The sequence below is a fragment of the Littorina saxatilis genome, linkage group LG1 (genome assembly GCF_037325665.1).
Source record: "Littorina saxatilis isolate snail1 linkage group LG1, US_GU_Lsax_2.0, whole genome shotgun sequence".
Taxonomy (NCBI): Eukaryota; Metazoa; Mollusca; class Gastropoda; order Littorinimorpha; family Littorinidae; genus Littorina; species Littorina saxatilis.
In genome coordinates this window covers 62642756-62662083 of record NC_090245.1, presented here as the reverse complement: position 1 = coordinate 62662083, position 19328 = coordinate 62642756, and the positions used below count along the sequence as shown (strand labels likewise).

Genomic DNA, 19328 nt, shown 5'->3' with positions numbered 1-19328 from the left:
AATTCGGAAATCATTTTCGGACGTTTACTTGTGCACACAGCAGAGTCGCACAATATTTGTCATATAGCCGTGTGTAGCGGGATCACAATCCTGCCTTGTTGGTGTTTGTTCAGATTTTGACTAATGACCCTGTTGTCCCTGTTTTGCACTGTTGCAATGTGAGCAGTCATGCAACAATAAAGGAAGGTTTGCAAAAGGTTTGGAACGTTACTTCGAAAACAGAAAGATTAAATCAAAAGCATGCAGACATAGAACAAAGACTAAGTATCTATATGGCTGGCTTGTCAATTTTGACAACGTCAGCCTCAAGCCGCTCAATGACAAAAATGTTGTGAATTCTACAAGGAGTTGGTACGTTCCTGATATGCAAAATATTGGTTTGGCAGCGTCAATCTCAAGCTGAATGGCAAACACATGTTGTGAAGTCTACGTGGTGTAACATTAATGATGTGTCACATCATGTCGGGCTGAAGGACCAGCCTGTGGCAATCTTTACTTACATAAGGTGCCACACAGTATGCTCACTAAATATTTGATGACAGCTAGATCATCGATTGTTACAAGATCCGCAGACTGATCGATTGACTGATGATTTGACGACGGATTTTAATGGATCAGATGTTGCAGTCAGGAAATGAAAACCCACATTGTTCTGATCAAACTTTGCCTCACCTGGCCTTTTGCTTATAAGACGTTACTCTCTACACCCCGTACAAGAATTTTAACGTTTAAAGCCCCAGTATGTCTCAAATGGTTTACAAAACGATTTAAATCTTCTAATGAAAAAAGCGGTTCTAACATTATGGAACACACTTACAATAGCATTTAATAGCATTAAATGAAACAGTTCGTTTGCATTGCTATTTAGCTCGCGTAAACCACACACCAGATTTCGTGGTTTATCTAACCCCTGAGCCATCGTGAACCCGTGTGATCCACTTTCCTTTGTTTCACAATTTAGTCGTCAGTTTGTGATTTCTATGCGACTGGCTGTATCTGCAATAGCACGTTATTGTGTACCTCTAATTCTAAAACGCAACAAACGGCTGCGAGTCACACGAACTTGTCGGCGGCTGCTGGCTTCAAAGAAAGCGAGCGCTATGCAGAAAAATCGTCTGCTTTGAGACACGACCTTTCGTGACCCTGCTTCCGGCCTATCTTTTTTTAAACTGTCAAAACTTCGAACTGTACTGATCTTGTCTTGATGAAAAAAGAAATATTTTATGATTTAAGAATGGTTGTGTTACAAGCTGTCAATTTATTATTTAGATTTTAAAAGTTAGTTCCAGCACCAAAACGTGGCGCCTTATTGTAGAACAGACGGTCCACGAAAATAAATTATTTGAAAATGTCTCACTCTCGACGGAAAGCAGCCAGGATGTTCCCGTTCAGTGAGCGTTCAAATGGAAGGGTGTTTGTACTGTGTGTAAAAGCCTGACAGTACCTGTGATGGTTTAGGGGAGGCTTACTGTGCCTTTAAAGGGAGATCAAGATTTTTATCAAGATTTGAAGTAATGAGTGTGAAAAAACATGGGCGTTTTAGATTCATCTTCATTTAACATTGATAGACCTATTGTAATAATAAATCAAACACGGAGACTGCTGTATGAACTTAGAAATGAAACAACAAACTTGCATCGGTCTTGCGTCGCCATATCAGTTGAAGGGACGTTAACAAACCTCTCTACGCGTGCGCACGCACGCACGCACTCACACACTGTCACACACACACACATAGACAAACACGCACGCACGTACGCACGCACACAAACACAATCTCTCTCTCTCTCTCTCTCTCTCTCTCTCTCTCTCTCTCTCTCTCTCTCTCTCTCTCTCTCTCTCTGTAATTTCACGTTAGAGGCAGTTGGTACACGTTACTCTTTTTCAAGGCAATGATGATGGGTCTACATATTTCTAGAATAAGATCCTTACCTGTTTGAATGAGACCTTTAAGAAATAAGGCGTTATTTCCTGAAAATAGGCCCTATTTTTTAAAACATTTATTGTGGGATATTTGACCCTTTATGCCAACTATAAGAGAGACCTCTGACACACTCACAACCACATCACTTCCACCGATTCCAGTATTATTAGCTGTGTTCTTAATTTATACGTTCTGTGTTGACTGTATACAAAGTTCTGTTTTCAGCGGTAATTACTTGTGCCAAATGTAAACTACAGGGTGACCCAAACAAAAATGCAACCCACACAAATGTTAATTTCTTCCACATCTGTTGACTGAATCACTTCATATTTAATGGACATAAATTTCAGCCTATGCATGACCCTTACACACAGTGACAATATTATAAATTAAATGGTCTGACTTTTGTGCAATTTAAAACAAAGTTGCCAAATTCGGAGATTGACTCAACAGTCCGAGGTTTGAAATTGAGCGCGCGGTAGCCAAACTAACCCGATTTAAGCCCTCAAGATTGTTACCTTTGGGGTAATTCGAATGACATAGTATACATTTATCAACATTAGACAATCAGTGACTTGAATACAGCAATTTCAGAAAGGATCAGGCAGGGCATTTCCCGTGGATGAATGCGTTCATGTCATTGATGAATTTTGCGCGCCATTACGCAAGTGTAACTTTACAACGAAGGGGTTAATTTTTTTTAAGTCATTTGAGTTTAACAATTATTTTCATAGTTGTTGTGCATGAAGTTTAGTTCGTCCACGACCAGCATACAAAGTTTCGAGTCTGTAGGTAAAATGGTCCGACATTTACCTTTTCTCCAAAATGTGTTCCAAATACACTTCCCAAATTGTCAACGTCACGAAAGCTTTGTTACGCCCTATTTTGTCGCATCGGCCCATTTTGTCGCATTAGACAAATTACGACAAAATGGGCCAATTTTGTCGGCCCATTTTGTCCTCATGCCCCATTTTGTCGCATCGGCCCATTTTGTCGCATTACGACAAAATGGGTCTACTCTCATACCCCAATTTGTCGTACTTTCTGAACAAGCCCGTTGCTTATAGACATGGTGCATGCAAACATTCCCATCCTTCTGTCCGTCCGTTAGTCGGTCAGTCAGTCAGTCAGTCACAGAAAGACAGCCATACAGACATACATACAGACAGACAGACAGACAGACAGACAAACAGACAGACAGACAGATGCATATCCCCATTAACCATTTCTGTAAAACTGGTAACATCCAAAAATCGTTTGAACAAGTTTGATGTAGACGGACGATCTGACAGACAGACAGGCAGACTGACAGACATATGGGGAGACACTCGAAAATGTATACACACACAAGCATACACATACCCACTCACACACAAAATGGGGCGTAACAAAGCTTTGCTGTCTAGGGATTGCGCTGAACCTAGCTGTAACTGCTTTCTTCATGTCATCGATGATCTAGGGGGTGAAGGGGGTGTTTGTTTATACTCAGACATTCAGATAGCCCAAAAGGTAAAAGTCTGGAGGGTTTAAATTAGGTAGTAAGTATTGCTACCGCTCACTGTCAAACCTCGTTCTGTTGAGTCGATCGTCGAATTTGGAAACTTGTATTGAAATTGCACAAAAGTCAGACCAATTTGATCTACAATATTTCCACTTTGTGGAAGAGTCATGCACAGGTCGAAATTTATGTCCCCCAAATATAAAGTAATTCGGTCAACAGATGTAGAATTAAGTTATCAGCATTTTTAGGGTTGCATTTGTTTGGGTCACCCTGTACTTTTCAATATCCCTCCATTAACGCCTTGATTATCATGCATCCAAATCACACGCCGGGGGAAGGTGTACGCCCGGTTCAATGCCTATTGCCCGCGCCGTTGACACTCTGAGGCAAAAGAAGGCGGATCGAAGGTAAATGCTCGCACAAATGTGTCAGAATGCGTGAACTGCGTTTTGTATATTGGCAATTTTAAGGTAGCAACTGGAAGAAACCCTTTCTCTGTCAAATACGTGAACTTATATTACTTATATATTACCCCCTCTGAATGTGAAGTTTGGACCTACTTTTATTACAATCCTATGTCTAAGCCCCCCTAATATGGTATGATTTTATTTTATTAAGATTTGTTTGTTTGTTTGCTTAACGCCCAGCCGACCACGAAGGGCCATATCAGGGCGGTTTTTTTAAAGATAATTCTAGCAATCCCCTACTGCTACAGCAGTTTGAACAAGTTTGTTTGTTTGTTTGTTTGTTTGCTTAACGCCCAGCCGACCACAAAGGGCCATATCAGGGCGGTGCTGCTTTGACATATAACGTGCGCCACACACAAGACAGAAGTCGCAGCACAGGCTTCATGTCTCACCCAGTCACATTATTCTGACACCGGACCAACCACTTCTAGCACTAACCCCATAATGCCAGACGCCAGGCGGAGCAGCCACTAGATTGCCAATTTTAAAGTCTTAGGTATGACCCTGCCGGGGTTCGAACCCACGACCTCCCGATCACGGGGCGGACGCCTTACCACTAGGCCAACCGTGCCGGTCTTTTGAACAAGTTGTGCAATATGTGTGCGGAACATTGTACCAAGAGTTCTGCCTCTGTGGCAATTGTTTTGCTCTTCATTTTGACTTCAAAGACAGCGAGTGTGAAAAATAGGCGCACGGAACCAACCCATAGCGGTGTACACCTCCTGTTCCTTTTTTTCCGATTTGCAGGTGTACGGTTCTGTTCAGTTTTAAAGATGTATACGTAGCAGTGGAACACTATGGTCATTATGTATTCTTTCTTGAAATTTGGACTTTATACATACTAGCAGGTAAGCGCAGTTAATAATTAATGACTTTGAGCACCTTGATTGAGCTAATGGATATTAAGTGTTTTCTCATCCAGATGGACGTGTCTGTAGTGACATCGGATATATTTTTGGACGTGAGTGCTGTTGCGCCCTTTGCCAGAAGAATTGTTTCTACACCGCAAGTAATTATCAATCACACATTAACCAACACTCGGAAGAGAACCTTGTAAAAACAATTTTTTTTAGCCCTCCCTCCATAGCCCCAAATCTCCCCCCCCCCCCCCCCCCCAGTCTCCCATCCTATACTTTCTCCCCTCTAGTCCCTATCTCCCATCTACCCCCTACCCTCTATATCTTGCGCTTACCCTTCCATGTGTTTTTGTGGAGGGACATATCAATGGTTGGAAATATTACGCCCCCGTACAATCGATTTGGGTTCTTAGATTTTTCCTTTCTGGCTGTAATGTTAAGTCACACGTATGTCATACTTATTAAGAAACTAATGGGTTTGTTTATTGTTTTCCCTTTGACATAGATGGTATACCCATGTTTATGTGTGTTTTTCTTATTTCTATATTTTGTTGATGTAACTATTGATTGAATGCCGTGATATCGGCTATTGCGACTAGTTTCTTTTTTTTCTTAATACTTCTTTCTCTGTCTCTGTGTCTGTCTCTCTCGCTCGCTCGCTCTTCGGTACACACGTTGAAACGGAAATTGAGAGAAAACTGGATGTTCAGTGCACTCGATTGACTGAATGGTTAATCATGCTCCAGCGTTATTGTTGGTTTTTACATTTAATCACTTTTGATTCGGGATAGATCCGTTTCGTTGCACAAATTAAGCACATCACGCACAAACTGAAGGATACAGAAGCGTTTACCCACTGGGAATGCAAGCGTACACTCAGTTTTGTGAAGGGGTATATCACCGTATCCCGTCATTTGAAGGTTACTGTTATAAAAGGCCTTATTGTGTCGCAGTGCGTCATTGTTCAGCAAAACCCAAATATCACAACACAGGGGAGATGTGATGCAATATTTATTATGAATATAAACTTGGTTTGGCTAGTGCAGTGTACAATTGCAGGGAAAGGTAAATGGCCAAAATGTAATCCATAATATATAATACCGCACTTCCCACCACAAAACTTACTCTACTTTCACACAAAGGTATAAATACACATATTTTTTGACGTGGCCGCATTGAGGAGTATCTATACATCACGTTTTATGTAACTGTTAATGGATTTAGTTGCAATTTAGACAACCAAACGTGTCTTTAATGCAGCAACATCTGTTCAATAAATGACTGAGGCGCAAGGCATTAAACCGGGCGTACAACTCCCCACCCACCCACCCCCCCCCCCCCCCCGGCGTGAATCACAACAAAATCAACCAGGATGGACGTTGACCTTGTATTTTGTGTGTATGTGTGCAGCAGGAAGGCGGTGACTTTCAAACAGACCTTGCTCAATTATCAAGATCAACATTCACCTGGAACAACTTGTGACATCATCCAAGCGCTGGTGAACTTCATGGTAAATCATCATCGGTTGGTGCACAGCTGAGAGTAGGATGGTTGCTGTACAGTCTCCTGTTATTCAGTCTTCGTCGCTCTTATAGAACGGGTTAAACAGTCTGCAAGGAAACGATTAAACATTCTGCAAGGAAACGATTAAACATTCCACGAAACAGATTAACATCATACCAAGAACAGATTAAACATCCCGCGCAGCTATTCAGTTCTGATGCTATGAGGAACATGAAGCGTTTCATGGTAAACCGTCTCTGATTTGATCATCTGGAACAGGAAATGGAAACTGTCTGCCGTTTTACGTTGAAACCTCGATGAAGCAGTGTGATGTTTTACTACTGAATAGTAAACAATGATTGGCTTTTCGCTTTGAAGTCTTGACCGTCAAATTGTGAGGGGAGAACTCGTTTGTTAAGTAATCTTCACGTATATTTTCTTCAACTTTTTCAGTTTGATCAAATCGAGCAAAAACTGCAACACAGTCTATTCATGATGCACACAGTTGTTGTCCCTAAACATTTATTGAAATGAGAGTATCATAAAATAACACCTTCGTCATCTGAATTACACTTATCGTGTGGTGCCCTTGCGGTTGCTCAGATTACCTCACCATCACGAAGACAAAACAAAGAAAGTTTGTTGAAGACAAAACAAAGGAAGTTTGTTGAAGACAAAACAAAGGAAGTTTGTTGAAGACAAAACAAAGGACGTGTGTTGATTCGTCTGCCAGAATAAATCGGATAAAAGAAAAGCGCAAATTGACATTTACCTACCAGCACTCATCATGCACATCAAGTGTGGCGAAGTCTTGTGGCTTGTGCTGACCGCCTTCCTTGCCTGCTTCCATGAAGCGGTGGCACGTGCAGACCCCGTGCCTCCAGTGACCAAGAAGCTGCACCACGACCTCATGGCGTCCTACCACAAGCTCATCAAGCCGTCCGGGGGGCCGAGCCAGCAGCTCACCGTTAAGATGGGCATGAGGCTGTCTCAGGTCATCGACGTGGTGAGTTACAGTGTGCTGAGAGAGAGAGAGAGAGAGAGAGAGAGAGAGAGAGAGAGAGAGAGAGAGAGAGAGAGAGAGAGAGAGAGAGAGAGAGTGAGAGAGAGAGAGAGATAGAGAGAGAGAGATAGAGAGAGAGAGAGAGAATTGAATTGAATTGAACTTTATTTAACAAGGATTAAGATTTAAGGCTACGCCTTTTCTTACAATGTGTCCTTGGGACGCACAGACACACAATGATAAAATCGAAAAATTAAAAAGTTAAAAAGTCAGAAAACTTCAGCACGTGATGATGATGATGATGATGATGATGATGATGATGATGATGATGATGATGATGATGATGATGATGATGATGATGATGAAGATGAGGCATGAAGAGCATACATATGTGGTTATTCATAAAATCAAATGCATACTATGCAAGTAATTATAAGTACAAGCTGGTATATTTAGCAATCGAACATGTAGAAATAGTACAACAAAAATATGTTCAGAATATACAATGCACAGCATATCTTTGGCGTAATACTAAGTGTGGTAAATCAAAACGCGTTAAACTACTCAGACATTAAGTGTTTTTTGACACATTTTTAAAAACTTTTTAATGACTTTGATGATGGAAGTGAATTCCAAACTGATGTACCCGAAAAAGCAAGACTGGTCTTATAAAGGTCAATTCGTGGAATCGGTGGGATCAAGTTGACCGACCCATATCTGTCGGTAGCTTTATTAAATAATGATGTAATGTAAATCGGCACTTTACCGTAATACAATTTGTGCATGAAAATGGCTTTGTTTAACTTGAGATGCTTTTCCAGTGAAAGAAAGTTAAGCATTTTTAATTTCATATCTGTTGGGGCATTATCCTTTACGATGAGTTTAGCCGAGCGACGATAGAGAGAGTCTAACTTTTTCAAGTGGACATCACTGCTGCCATCCCAGAGCGTCGAAACATAATTGATGTGAGGCATTACATGAGCATGGTGGAACATTTCCAGAGTCCTTCTGTCCGTAAATTGCTTTAACTTGGATAGGAGGAAAACGTTCTTGGCTACTTTCTTGCAAATATGCTGTAATTGTGCCTGCCACTTGAATTCACAATCAATAATTACCCCTAAAACGCGATGCTGTTGAACTTGTTCAATTGATTGCGTACCAATAGTAAGATTTAGTTTGAGTGGGGAAATCTGGTGTTTTTGTCTGGTTGCAATTACCATACTTTTAGTTTTTATTGAATGGACAAGCATAGCATTGGCACAACACCAGTTATTTACATCGTTTAAAGCTGTTTGAAGGGAGGACTCTATTACTGGAACAGACTTTCCACTTGAATGAAGAGAAGAATCGTCAGCAAAAAAATCACTTCTTACATTACTATCAGAAATGTGCAGTGGCAGATCATTGATATACAGACAGAACAAGATCGGCCCAAGCACTGACCCTTAAGGCACCCCGCATTTCACAGTCTCCTCAGTAGATATTTTACAGTTTAGGGCAGTATATTGAGATCTGTCCTGTAAATAGGAAGCAAAAAAGTTACACACTGAACTGTTTCTGATATACAACTGTAATTTCTTCAATAAAATTGAATGATCAACAAGATCAAACGCTTTTTTAAAGTCAAGAAGCACAGCACGACTGATTTCAGATCGGTTTGTTGCAGACAACCAGGTGTCGCATAGCGTGGTAAGGGCGCTGTGACAAGAGTGATTTGTTCGAAAACCAGATTGAAATTGATGGAAAAGGTTTCTGCTTTCTATGTACGCGAGCAAATGTTTGTGAATATGTTTTTCCAATGGTTTGGATAAAATGGGTAATAAGGAAATGGATCTAAAATTATTTGGGTCGGATAAATTTCCACCTTTATGGAGTGGAATTACGTTTGCTCTCTTTAATAAACTAGGTACAGTATTTTGCTTTATGCAGAGATTATACACATAGGTGAGTGGTTCCACAATATATGGTAGAGTTAATTTGACCAAGTAAGCAGGAATCTTGTCAGGACCCATGGATTATTTTATTTTCAAGGCCTTCTAGCGCCTTACCTACCTCATGCACTGCCATGTCTGGAATAGTAAAAAAAAATCGTCGGGTTTACATTTGTCATTACAAAAATCATGTAATTTTGAGAGAGAGACTTCAAAATCAGAATCAGGACTGTCGCATTTTGCAGATTCATTTAGCCTATTGGCAAGGGACAAAAAGTGGTAATTAAAATCTTCAGGGGAGATGGTTGGGGCAGACCGATTTGAGTTCTGTTTAGATTTACCTAATATGTTATTAACAGCACGCCAAACTGTTGCAATATCTTTCTTGTCCTCGATTAATTTATTAAAATAATTTGCTTTTGCTTGACGTGTTAATTCTGTCACTTTATTCCTTTGTTTCTTAAAGTCAGACTTCATGTTGTTTGCTTTGAAAAAATCACGCAGGGACATGGCTTCAATAATCTGTTCCGTCAACCATGGGGGAGGAGATGGATATTTCACTCTGTGGTGACGTAGTGGGGCATGCTTATCCACTAGAGAGAGAGAGAGAGAGAGAGAGAGAGAGAGAGAGAGAGAGAGAGAGAGAGAGAGAGAGAGAGAGAGAGCGAATGAATGAACGATCTTTATTTCTCAAGTATGGAGAATTTAGGCTGACGTCTAGTCTTACAGTCTGTCCCCGCTAAAGCTACAACTAGAAAGAGAGACAGAGAGATTGCTTGACTAAGTAATGAGTGGAATGCACTGCTCTGCTTCACAATACCTTTTTTGCACTCATAATGCGAAATAGGCGTGTATTTGGTGGCAGACGGCCCTTTAAATAGGACTAGCTGTATCCGTTGTCTATGTCCGTACGCGAATTATATGCAGGCACCTATACACACACACACACACACACACACACATGCTCTTGTATGTTCACACGCGCTGCGCGCGTTCAAATTACACGACTTATTAGCCCGCCGCAGAGAGAGAGAGAGACTCGTGGCCGTGACTAACTGTCTGTGAAACGGAGACCAAGAGTCTGCCAGGGTCAAGGTAACCGAGACCAAAACTTTGCCAACACAAGTCAAATGAAAAACACGTGATTCACGTAAAAGTAGTGCGACTGTGAAGCAAAATTTCACCAACCCAGACGGGCAGAGTCTGCGATGGCTCATAGGATATTTTCAGTTTTCCGCCGTTTTTATTGAGTTCTTTCAAGTTTGCTTTTCCAAAATTACCCTATGACACAACTCGAGTGACGAAGAACATTCTCTGCAATTCCCGTCTCAGTGGGTGCAGCCGTTTCGGGGCCTATCGTCATCATACAAACACACACACAGAGAAACCAGCTTTATATGATGATGATGACGATGATGACGATGATGATGATGATACACGTGCAGCGGTTCTTGCATAAATATGCTTCTTATATGTTATAATAATAATGATAATAATAATTGTCAGTAAGTACTGGTGTCACATGACTGATGTGAACCAGTTGATTGGCTAATGGCGATGCGCTAAAACTGTTAGCGCACTCTTGGAGTGCGCTAACTTTTCCACAGAGCGTATTCTTCCGCCCTTTGCCTAAGCGAGAGTGTACTCTCATCCTCAGAATTAATTAATGACATGTAGCTTATATTCTCCACAATACCAATGATTATGACCATAAATTTCCTGCTTCTCAATTAAAGCAGAAGGTTTTTTTTCTGACAGATTGCATGTGCCTGTGCCACAGTTGCCACTGATCTAAAAATAGAACCCGCTGTGTCTAATTTTTCAGTTTCGACTTGCGAAGATTCCTCTCATAATTATGCCATGTTAGTGGCATGTAGCTTATTATCCACATTACCAAATGATGAGTTAGTATACAATTCCCAGCAGCTAACAGAAAACACAAGTGTTATTCCGGTAACGTAGCAGCTAGATCAGCACGTAGCAGACTACACTGAACTACGACTGCATCTGTTCAGTAAATGATTGTTTTCCGAATTATCATTTCAAGGCAAGAACAATCGGAATCGAAAACGTGTAGGGTTTAGAACGTTCTTACTATATATATAAGACTTATTACCAGCCTGCCTCATGCGTGCAGACTCAGTGCAACATGACGAGCAATTTTTGTTTTTGAAATGAGACTCAGTGCAGTGGTTCGATTGCCATAGCCTAGCGGACGACATAAATCCCGCTCAGCAAATTAACATGTTGGGCAAATGTGAACGATAAAACGATGGGGATATAATACGTGTTACGGTGTATAAAAATTGTTAGGAACGGAGACTTTTTCCATATCTCTGACTCGCATTTTTTCCCTGACTACTTGAATCTGTTCCTGTTTCAGGAATAATAGAGCCACACTTGACCTATATTCACGTGCACTAATCACTGTTTACTTTTCTACGGGGAGAAAAGAACGCCAATATCGGAAACAGTTATCCTGAGTGTCACATTGCAGGTTGTTATGCAAAAGCTTCCGGAACTATTGCCTCGTCTATCTCTCACGCACGGCTGCGTTCATTGCAATTTGTGTGCCCTGGTTGCGCTCCATGCGCAGCCTCTATCTGTCAAAATATCAAGTCGTACGAGTTTGCCGTAATCTCAAGGAATCCCGAATCTCTTGAGCGAAACACCATGAAATTCCGACTGCAGGGCGCAAGTTCGGCAGAGGTGAGGCTTGAGTTTAAAGGCACACTCAGCTTCACGTAAACCATCAGTTTCTGGTCACAGACACTGTCAGGCGCGCGTGTACACACAATACAAACACCCTTTCGTTTAAACACTCACCGCTTGAGAACATCCTAGGTGCCCTCCGTAAAGAGCGTGCATTTTTCAAAGAATTTCTTTTTGCGTTGCCAGCCGGATTTACCATTAGACAAATCGGACGCCTCGTTTTGACACTAGAACTAACTTTTAAAATCTAAATCATAAAAGAATTCTTTTTCCTCGCCCTGTTGCTCTCACAAAATAAAATGACAAAATCTGCCGTATGTCGGTAAAAAGGACCAATCCCTTCCCATAGAACACATTAATTTTATTTCTTTGGTTTATAAAGGTCGGAGCTAAGACGTCATACATAGAGAATACTACATGGCTTGCTGTGTCGTACCAGATTTACACGAGTTGTTTTTTTAAATATTGAACTGCGAGCGAAAGCGAGCTGTTCACTATTTGAAAAAGCAACGAGTGTAAATCTGGTACGGAACAGCAAGCCATGTAGTATTCTGTTTATCCTACATACTGTACTTACGTGTATTTTACTGAAAATGTCCTGCATTCGAGGCAGCTAAATTGAAGACGCTTGTTTTAGAACCTCGATCTCTTCTAAAGCCTCGTGCAATCTATTACGTCAAAGCAAAGAAACGTCACTCTGAAAGTGTGGCGTGACGTGTTAGTTCTAAAGATTCATCGAGGGTAATTAGCGAGCGCAATTTGTGTTTCTATAATGACGTTTGTCTCGGTGACTTTGGCATCATAAGCAGTGGAAAAACAGGTCCCTGCCAGACTTGCTTGACATGACCTCATTTACATGATATACACACGTGTGATTTGAACGATTATTATCTCACGGGTGTCTCTCTCACGTATGTAGGATAAAGTAGCATAACACACATGTTACCTCGACCTCCGGCCTTAGTCGATACAGATGAAACAGAAGACGATATTATGCTCCCCTTGGACGAACAAAAAAGCGGGTCTGTCAACAAGCCACCAAACATCAGCTTTAATTACCAATTCAGTGCCCCATATGGCTTTTTGACCAATCAGGACGGATTCTAGGTGACCCTCTAAATGTGATCACGCTAAAAATAAACAAGACAAAGTAAAAAATTTAAATCCACAATATCAGCGTGTTTTATTCTAAAGAATGACACTTCAAATGCTGTCAGATAATACTCTCTTTATCTAAAAAAAAAATACCGAAAAGCGAGTTTTGTCGGTGGGTGCTTTACGGAACAGCAATGCACCACCCATCCTCTGAGTGTGCAATGTCGACCCGTTCACTTAAAAAACTAAATGATTAAAGTTTGGAAAAATCAAGTGAAATTGCGTCACTCGCTTTACGTCAAATGTATCTTTACGTCATTTCCCATCCGTCTGGAGTCGGTTCTAAATCTGTCGCTCTTTGTTCAACAAGAAAAACCGAAGCAACCGAAACGAATGTTCAACATGGTTTATCTTGTGAGATTATTGTGTGAACGCATTTCACCTGTTAATATTCATCACGTAAGGTAAGTGATTGGCTGATCCAGGTCACGTGAATGCTTTTGACTGGTAGGCATAATCAGGTAGGAGCGCTCAAGCTCCCATTGCGGCTGTTCTGTCTTATTCGCGGGGTCGCTTCGACATTTCTTTTGGTCGAAATAAATTGTATAAATCTGTTATCTATCTATCTATATATATATACGACTTGTGTCTGTGTGTGTGTGTGTGTGTGTGTGTGTGTGTGTGTGTTCGCGATGCACGGCCAAAGTTCTCGATGGATCTGCTTCAAATTTGGTGGGCATATTTAGGTAGACCCCGGACACAACCTGGTCGATGAGAATTTTCAACACGTGCTCTCAGCGCGCAGCGCTGAACCGATTTTGGTTTTTCTGTTCATCTTCCCAGATCCATTCCCAGTAACTCTTCCTTATCTTCTCCAGTGTTTTGCGCGTTTATATCCCTTCCTTCGTGCGCCGGCGAAGCCGGCGGGTATTCGGCTCTACTTCTTATCGGCGAAGCCGGTACCCGGCGAAGCGGGTAATCATCTAGTTTCTAATATGCTGACTGTTAGCAAATGATAACAGACATGTCTCACAAACGGTATCTGCATTCGCCCGAAGGCTCATGCTTGATATCTTTTTTCTCGACATGTCTGTTATCATTTGCTAACAGTCAGTATATTAGAAATAACTCATAATAGATTATTCAGACACTTGAGTGACCTCATTTCTGACACAATGACATCATAGCATGGTGTCACCACAACTAGTCTAGCCAAGGCAAAATTACCCAAGACACTAAGCTGTGACCTCAAATCAAACAATGACATCATATTTTGCTGCAGTTTGTTTGTTTGTTTGTTTGCTTAACGCCCAGCCGACCACGAAGGGCCATATCAGGGCGGTGCTGCTTTGACATTTAACGTGCGCCACACACAAGACAGAAGTCGCAGCACAGGCTTCATGTCTCACCCAGTCACATTATTCTGGCACCGGACCAACCAGTCCTAGCACTAACCCCATAATGCCAGACGCCAGGCGGAGCAGCCACTAGATTGCCAATTTTAAAGTCTTAGGTATGACCCTGCCGGGGTTCGAACCCACGACCTCCCGATCACGGGGCGGACGCCTTACCACTAGGCCAACCGTGCCGGTTTTTTTGCTGCAGTGTAGATAGAGAATACTACATGGCTTGCTGTCATCCTGACCTCAGGTCAAAATGAGTTCGGCTCATTCTCTCCCTGACAGGATGCCTTGAGTTTCCTTGTCTGGCAAGGAAACCGATTTTTTTTAATTTTTTTTTTTTTTTTTAACATATTTAGAGCTTTTTGTAATGTGTTATGGATATAAGCAGATTCGCGATCGTCGATAATGATTTTTCATGGTGTTGTGTAATTTTTAAATTACAAAAGAATTGATTTGTAAGACAGTTTCAAGGGAGCTATTTTTTCGCGGCTGTATTTACTGTGCAAACAACTCTAAATATGGCAAAAGTGTCACGTGATAATCAACCGTTTGGTTTCGGCGTTCGCTGAAGCAGACGATTTTTTCTGTAGTGATGCAACCATATTATTACGGTCTCCTTCCGGCAGCAGTCCCACAATTTCGACTTGTTTTGACCTAAGAACGATGTCTTTATCATAATTAACTGTGAAGAACAGAACGGAGATCACTGTCGAAGTCGGCCAATCTCAGGCCCTTCAATCAGGAGTGGGCTTATGATATGCTGGGTGATCTTAGAATAACCCTTTTTAGCGGATGAGCGTATGATACGAAGAGCGGGGCACGAGGTGAGTGTCTGCAGAAAAAATGTAATAACTCCTAAAATACTAATTATCCTGCAACCATATTACAGTTGTCAAAACCCGAAATGTAGCGCTACTTATTCACGTTGCTCTTTTTACAAAAAAATGCGTATCTATTGAATAACTATCCAAAACACAAGGCAGGTCGCTGATTTGTGGTCGGGTGCTCTTATGAAATACCCCCCTGTGCGCTTATGATAGCTTGATTTTTCGGATCGGATGCGCTTATGACTGGTTTTTCGCTGCGCTGCTTAGTTCCCACTTTCTTGCTACCTTGTTGCTACTAAAACGTATACACATTATTACACCCCCGGTATAGGGGTGTGTATAGGATTCGCTCGATGTGTTTGTTTGTTTGTTTGTGTTCGCATATAGATCTCAAGAATGAACGGACCGATCGTCACCAAACTTGGTGAACAGGTTCTATACATTCCTGAGACGGTCCTTACAAAAATTGGGACCAGTCAAACACACGGTTAGGAAGTTATTGGTGGATTATGATTCTACAAGGACTTATAGAGGGACATATTAATGGTCAAAGGGAAATAACCTTCTCAGTTGGTGGCAGTGAGAATGGTAAGGACGGGGGTGTTTTTCCTACCTCGGAGGAATTTCTTGTTTTATTTAGCCCTTTGCCGCGACAAGGTTTGCCAATACCGGCACTTGTCTAGAAAGTGACGTCATTCATAGATGACGCCAATCATAAATGACTTTTGTCAAGGGAACTTATGCTTTCAAGTGTTGCTGCTTCCAGTGACAGGAAGGTATAGAGATAATATTACCCGCTATTACGAGCTAGTCGTGTGACAGAGAGTTTTCTTGCACACGAGACTGTAGATGTTTCACGACGGCTTTAGCCGGAGTGAAACAGCAGCAGTCGAGTGTGCAAGAAAACTCTCTGTCACACGACTAGCTCGTAATGGCGATTATGTCTCACAGCTTCAACAGAGGAGAGAACAAACACATTTTGCGTACTCACGCTTGATAAACCTAAACACAGGAGCAGCCATTGTGGAGAGATCTACTTTTTGACGAAAGTGACCGAACAACTATAAATGACGTCTCGGTATATGTGAATGACGTCACAGTCATCGTCACAGTCTGTATCTTTTGAAGCATTGCAATCTTCATGACGTCTTTCTGTGTCTGCATCCGCGAAATATTTGTTCTTTCCGGGATCTTTGTCATCTATGTTCATAACTCTGTCCTTCTAGATTCAGACTAACAGGCCTCCTGAGCGAGCCACTTTCCAAGGGCAGCTAAATTCGCGTATGGAAACAGTACTGTCGTCTGGGATGCCGTTTTCAGTATTCTCAGCGTTGAAGAATTTGTAAAGAGAAGAAACGATAACAGCAGGAGAAATAAAAGTCGTGTGTGCATTTTGGGGTTTTTGGAGGGACGATTTCGAGTTTGAATCCGTTCTTGCACATGCTCCAAAGCGTGTAACATACAATCTTGCACACGTTTGCTTTAGTAGTGGCAAAGAAGGAAAGCGTGTGACATAGTTCTCTGCTTCACCAAATGTACGACCAATAGTGAGATGTTTTGTGTCTTTTTATACTTCCTACTAATACTGCCGACAAACTAGCCAGAATTGCACTATTGCGCCTTGACAGAAAAAGGGTTAGACAAAAATGCAGCCTCAATGACATCTCTCAATTATTTCACGCTCATTATCCTAGCTAAAACACACACCACTTTCATAAAGGAATGTTGATTTGAAAACAAAAACACTAATAGGGTTTGAGATGCGTTCTGTTTGTAGATGGAGTATTCTGGGATCGTGGACGGCAGTGGTATTGACCTGGACATATCTCAGGAGATTCAAGTGGAAACTACCCAGGCTGACCCAGGACCACCCCCAGCCAGCAGCACGCCTGCGAAGCCTGCGAAGAAGGACAGGGGGAAGACTCACCTGTGTACCGCTTGGGGAAACACCTACAAGCACTTGCCAAATCTCAGGCGACATATCAGGGCTACTCACGAAGAGGGTTTCCAGTGTTTCATCTGTAAAAAGGCGCTGGTTAGTCAAGTCGCGCTGGAGTCTCACTTGAACGGCCATGAAAAGAAGAAGCCATTCAGCTGTGCTGCCTGTAAGAAGACTTACCAGAGCAGGACCAGTCTTGCACAGCACTCCTGCAGCAGCAAACCACAGAGCTTTCCGTGCGATGAATGCCCCAAAGTGTGCCCATCGAAGAAGGCAGCACAGGCTGAAGCATGCACCAATGCCAGAGTTTCGGTGCCAGTTTTGTGGCGTGGAGTTCAAGTTCAGACAGGGAAGAGATCGTCATGTCAAAAGCAGATGCAGGGTTGCCCAGGAAACAAAAACATCTAAGGATTCTTATCCACCTTTGATGTTGCAACCGCTTTAAAGTTACTGTTCAGAACTTTGTGAAAAGGAAACAAACACTTGTTTGTTAGAGTTTAATTTTACTCCTTTTGGTTTTATGAAGACGCAAGATTAGTTTCATATTATTGATTTTAATAAAAGCATAGAAAACTGCAAAATATTAATTTCAATCTCTCTCTCTTTCTCTCTCATAGGTTTACTTTCTATACTTTCTAATATTAATTAACTAATTAAATTGTATGTACAGTCATTGAAGCCTTGTCTGGTCATAATATGTCCCGGTTATCATGAACTTTGTGAAAAGGAAATAAACACTTGTTTGTTAGAGTTTTAATTTTACTCCTTTTGGTTTTATGACTGAAGACGCAAGATTAGTTTCATATCACTGGTTTTAATAAAAGCATAGAAAACTGCAAAATATTAATTTCAATCTCTCTCTCTCTCTCTCTCTCTCTCTCTCTCTCTCTCTCTCTCTCTCTCTCTCTCTCTCTCTCTCTCTCTCTCTCTCTCTCTCTCTCTCTCATAAGTTTACTTTCTATACTTTCTAATATTAATTAACTGTAATTAAATTGCATGTACAGTCATTGAAACCTTGTCTGGTCATAATTATGTCCCGGTTATCATGAACATTGTCTCACAACATAAAAAAAACATCATACTGTTTAGTCAGTACATTCGCATGTTACACATTTGCATGTCCTACACACACACGCATACACACACATTATTAATTAACTGTAATTAAATTGCACGTACAGTCATTGAAGCCTTGTCAGGTCATCATATATCCCGGTTATCATTAACATTGTCTCACAGCATAAAAAAGACATACTGTTTAGTCAGTACATTCGCATGTTACACATTTGCATGTCCTACACATACACACACACACACACACACACACACACACACACACACACACACACACACACACACACACACACACACACACTTAATCAGCTACTCCAGCTCAATCCCATGTCTGACATGGGAAAACACTTTGGTTTCGTCAACACGGACGTACTGGCGAACACCGCGGTCTCCCCTGCTCGGTTCAGTAGGTCCTGACAGCCGGGAAGATTTCCGTTTCAGCCTCTTTTCGGAAGTTCTAGGCACTCCGTGTTAAGCTGAACAAAACAATACCGAAGCTTATGTGCTTCATGTTTATCAACTGTGTGGGTTATGATTTCTTTGAAGATGGAGAACCCTTCTCCACAATGGTAACATCTATAATCCATGATCTGTAAAATGAGAACATTTAATTAAGATCATTCAGATCATCAAGCAAAAAACTAGGAAGCGCAGCGAAAAACCAGTCATAAGCGCATCCCATCCGAAAAATCAAGCTATCATAAGCGCACAGGGGGTATTTCATAAGAGCACCCGACCACAAATCAGCGACCTGCCTTGTGTTTTGGATAGTTATTCAATAGATACGCATTTTTTTGTAAAAAGAGCAACGTGAATAAGTAGCGCTACATTTCGGGTTTTGACAACGGTAATATGGTTGCAGGATAATTAGTATTTTAGGAGTTATTACATTTTTTCTGCAGACACTCACCTCGTGCCCCGCTCTTCGTATCATACGCTCATCCGCTAAAAAGGGTTATTCTAAGATCACCCAGCATATCATAAGCCCACTCCTGATTGAAGGGCCTGAACCTGCAATTACTTTCGTCTCGCGAACACGGCTCGCAAACAACATATGGGAGATAACTTGTTTTGATAGATTCGCGCAGGAGT

At 41.5% G+C, this 19328-nt stretch overlaps 1 protein-coding gene across 1 annotated transcript in view; it reads left to right on the top strand.

Moving 5' to 3' along the window:
- Positions 1–19328, top strand: part of LOC138975829 (acetylcholine receptor subunit alpha-like) — a 62742-nt gene that overhangs the window by 3995 nt on the left and 39419 nt on the right. Inside the window, exon 2 of the mRNA XM_070348596.1 lies at positions 6160–7258. Coding sequence (XP_070204697.1) covers positions 7040–7258 — 219 coding nt within the window. The 5' untranslated portion in view covers positions 6160–7039. The remainder of the gene's footprint in view (positions 1–6159; positions 7259–19328) is intronic.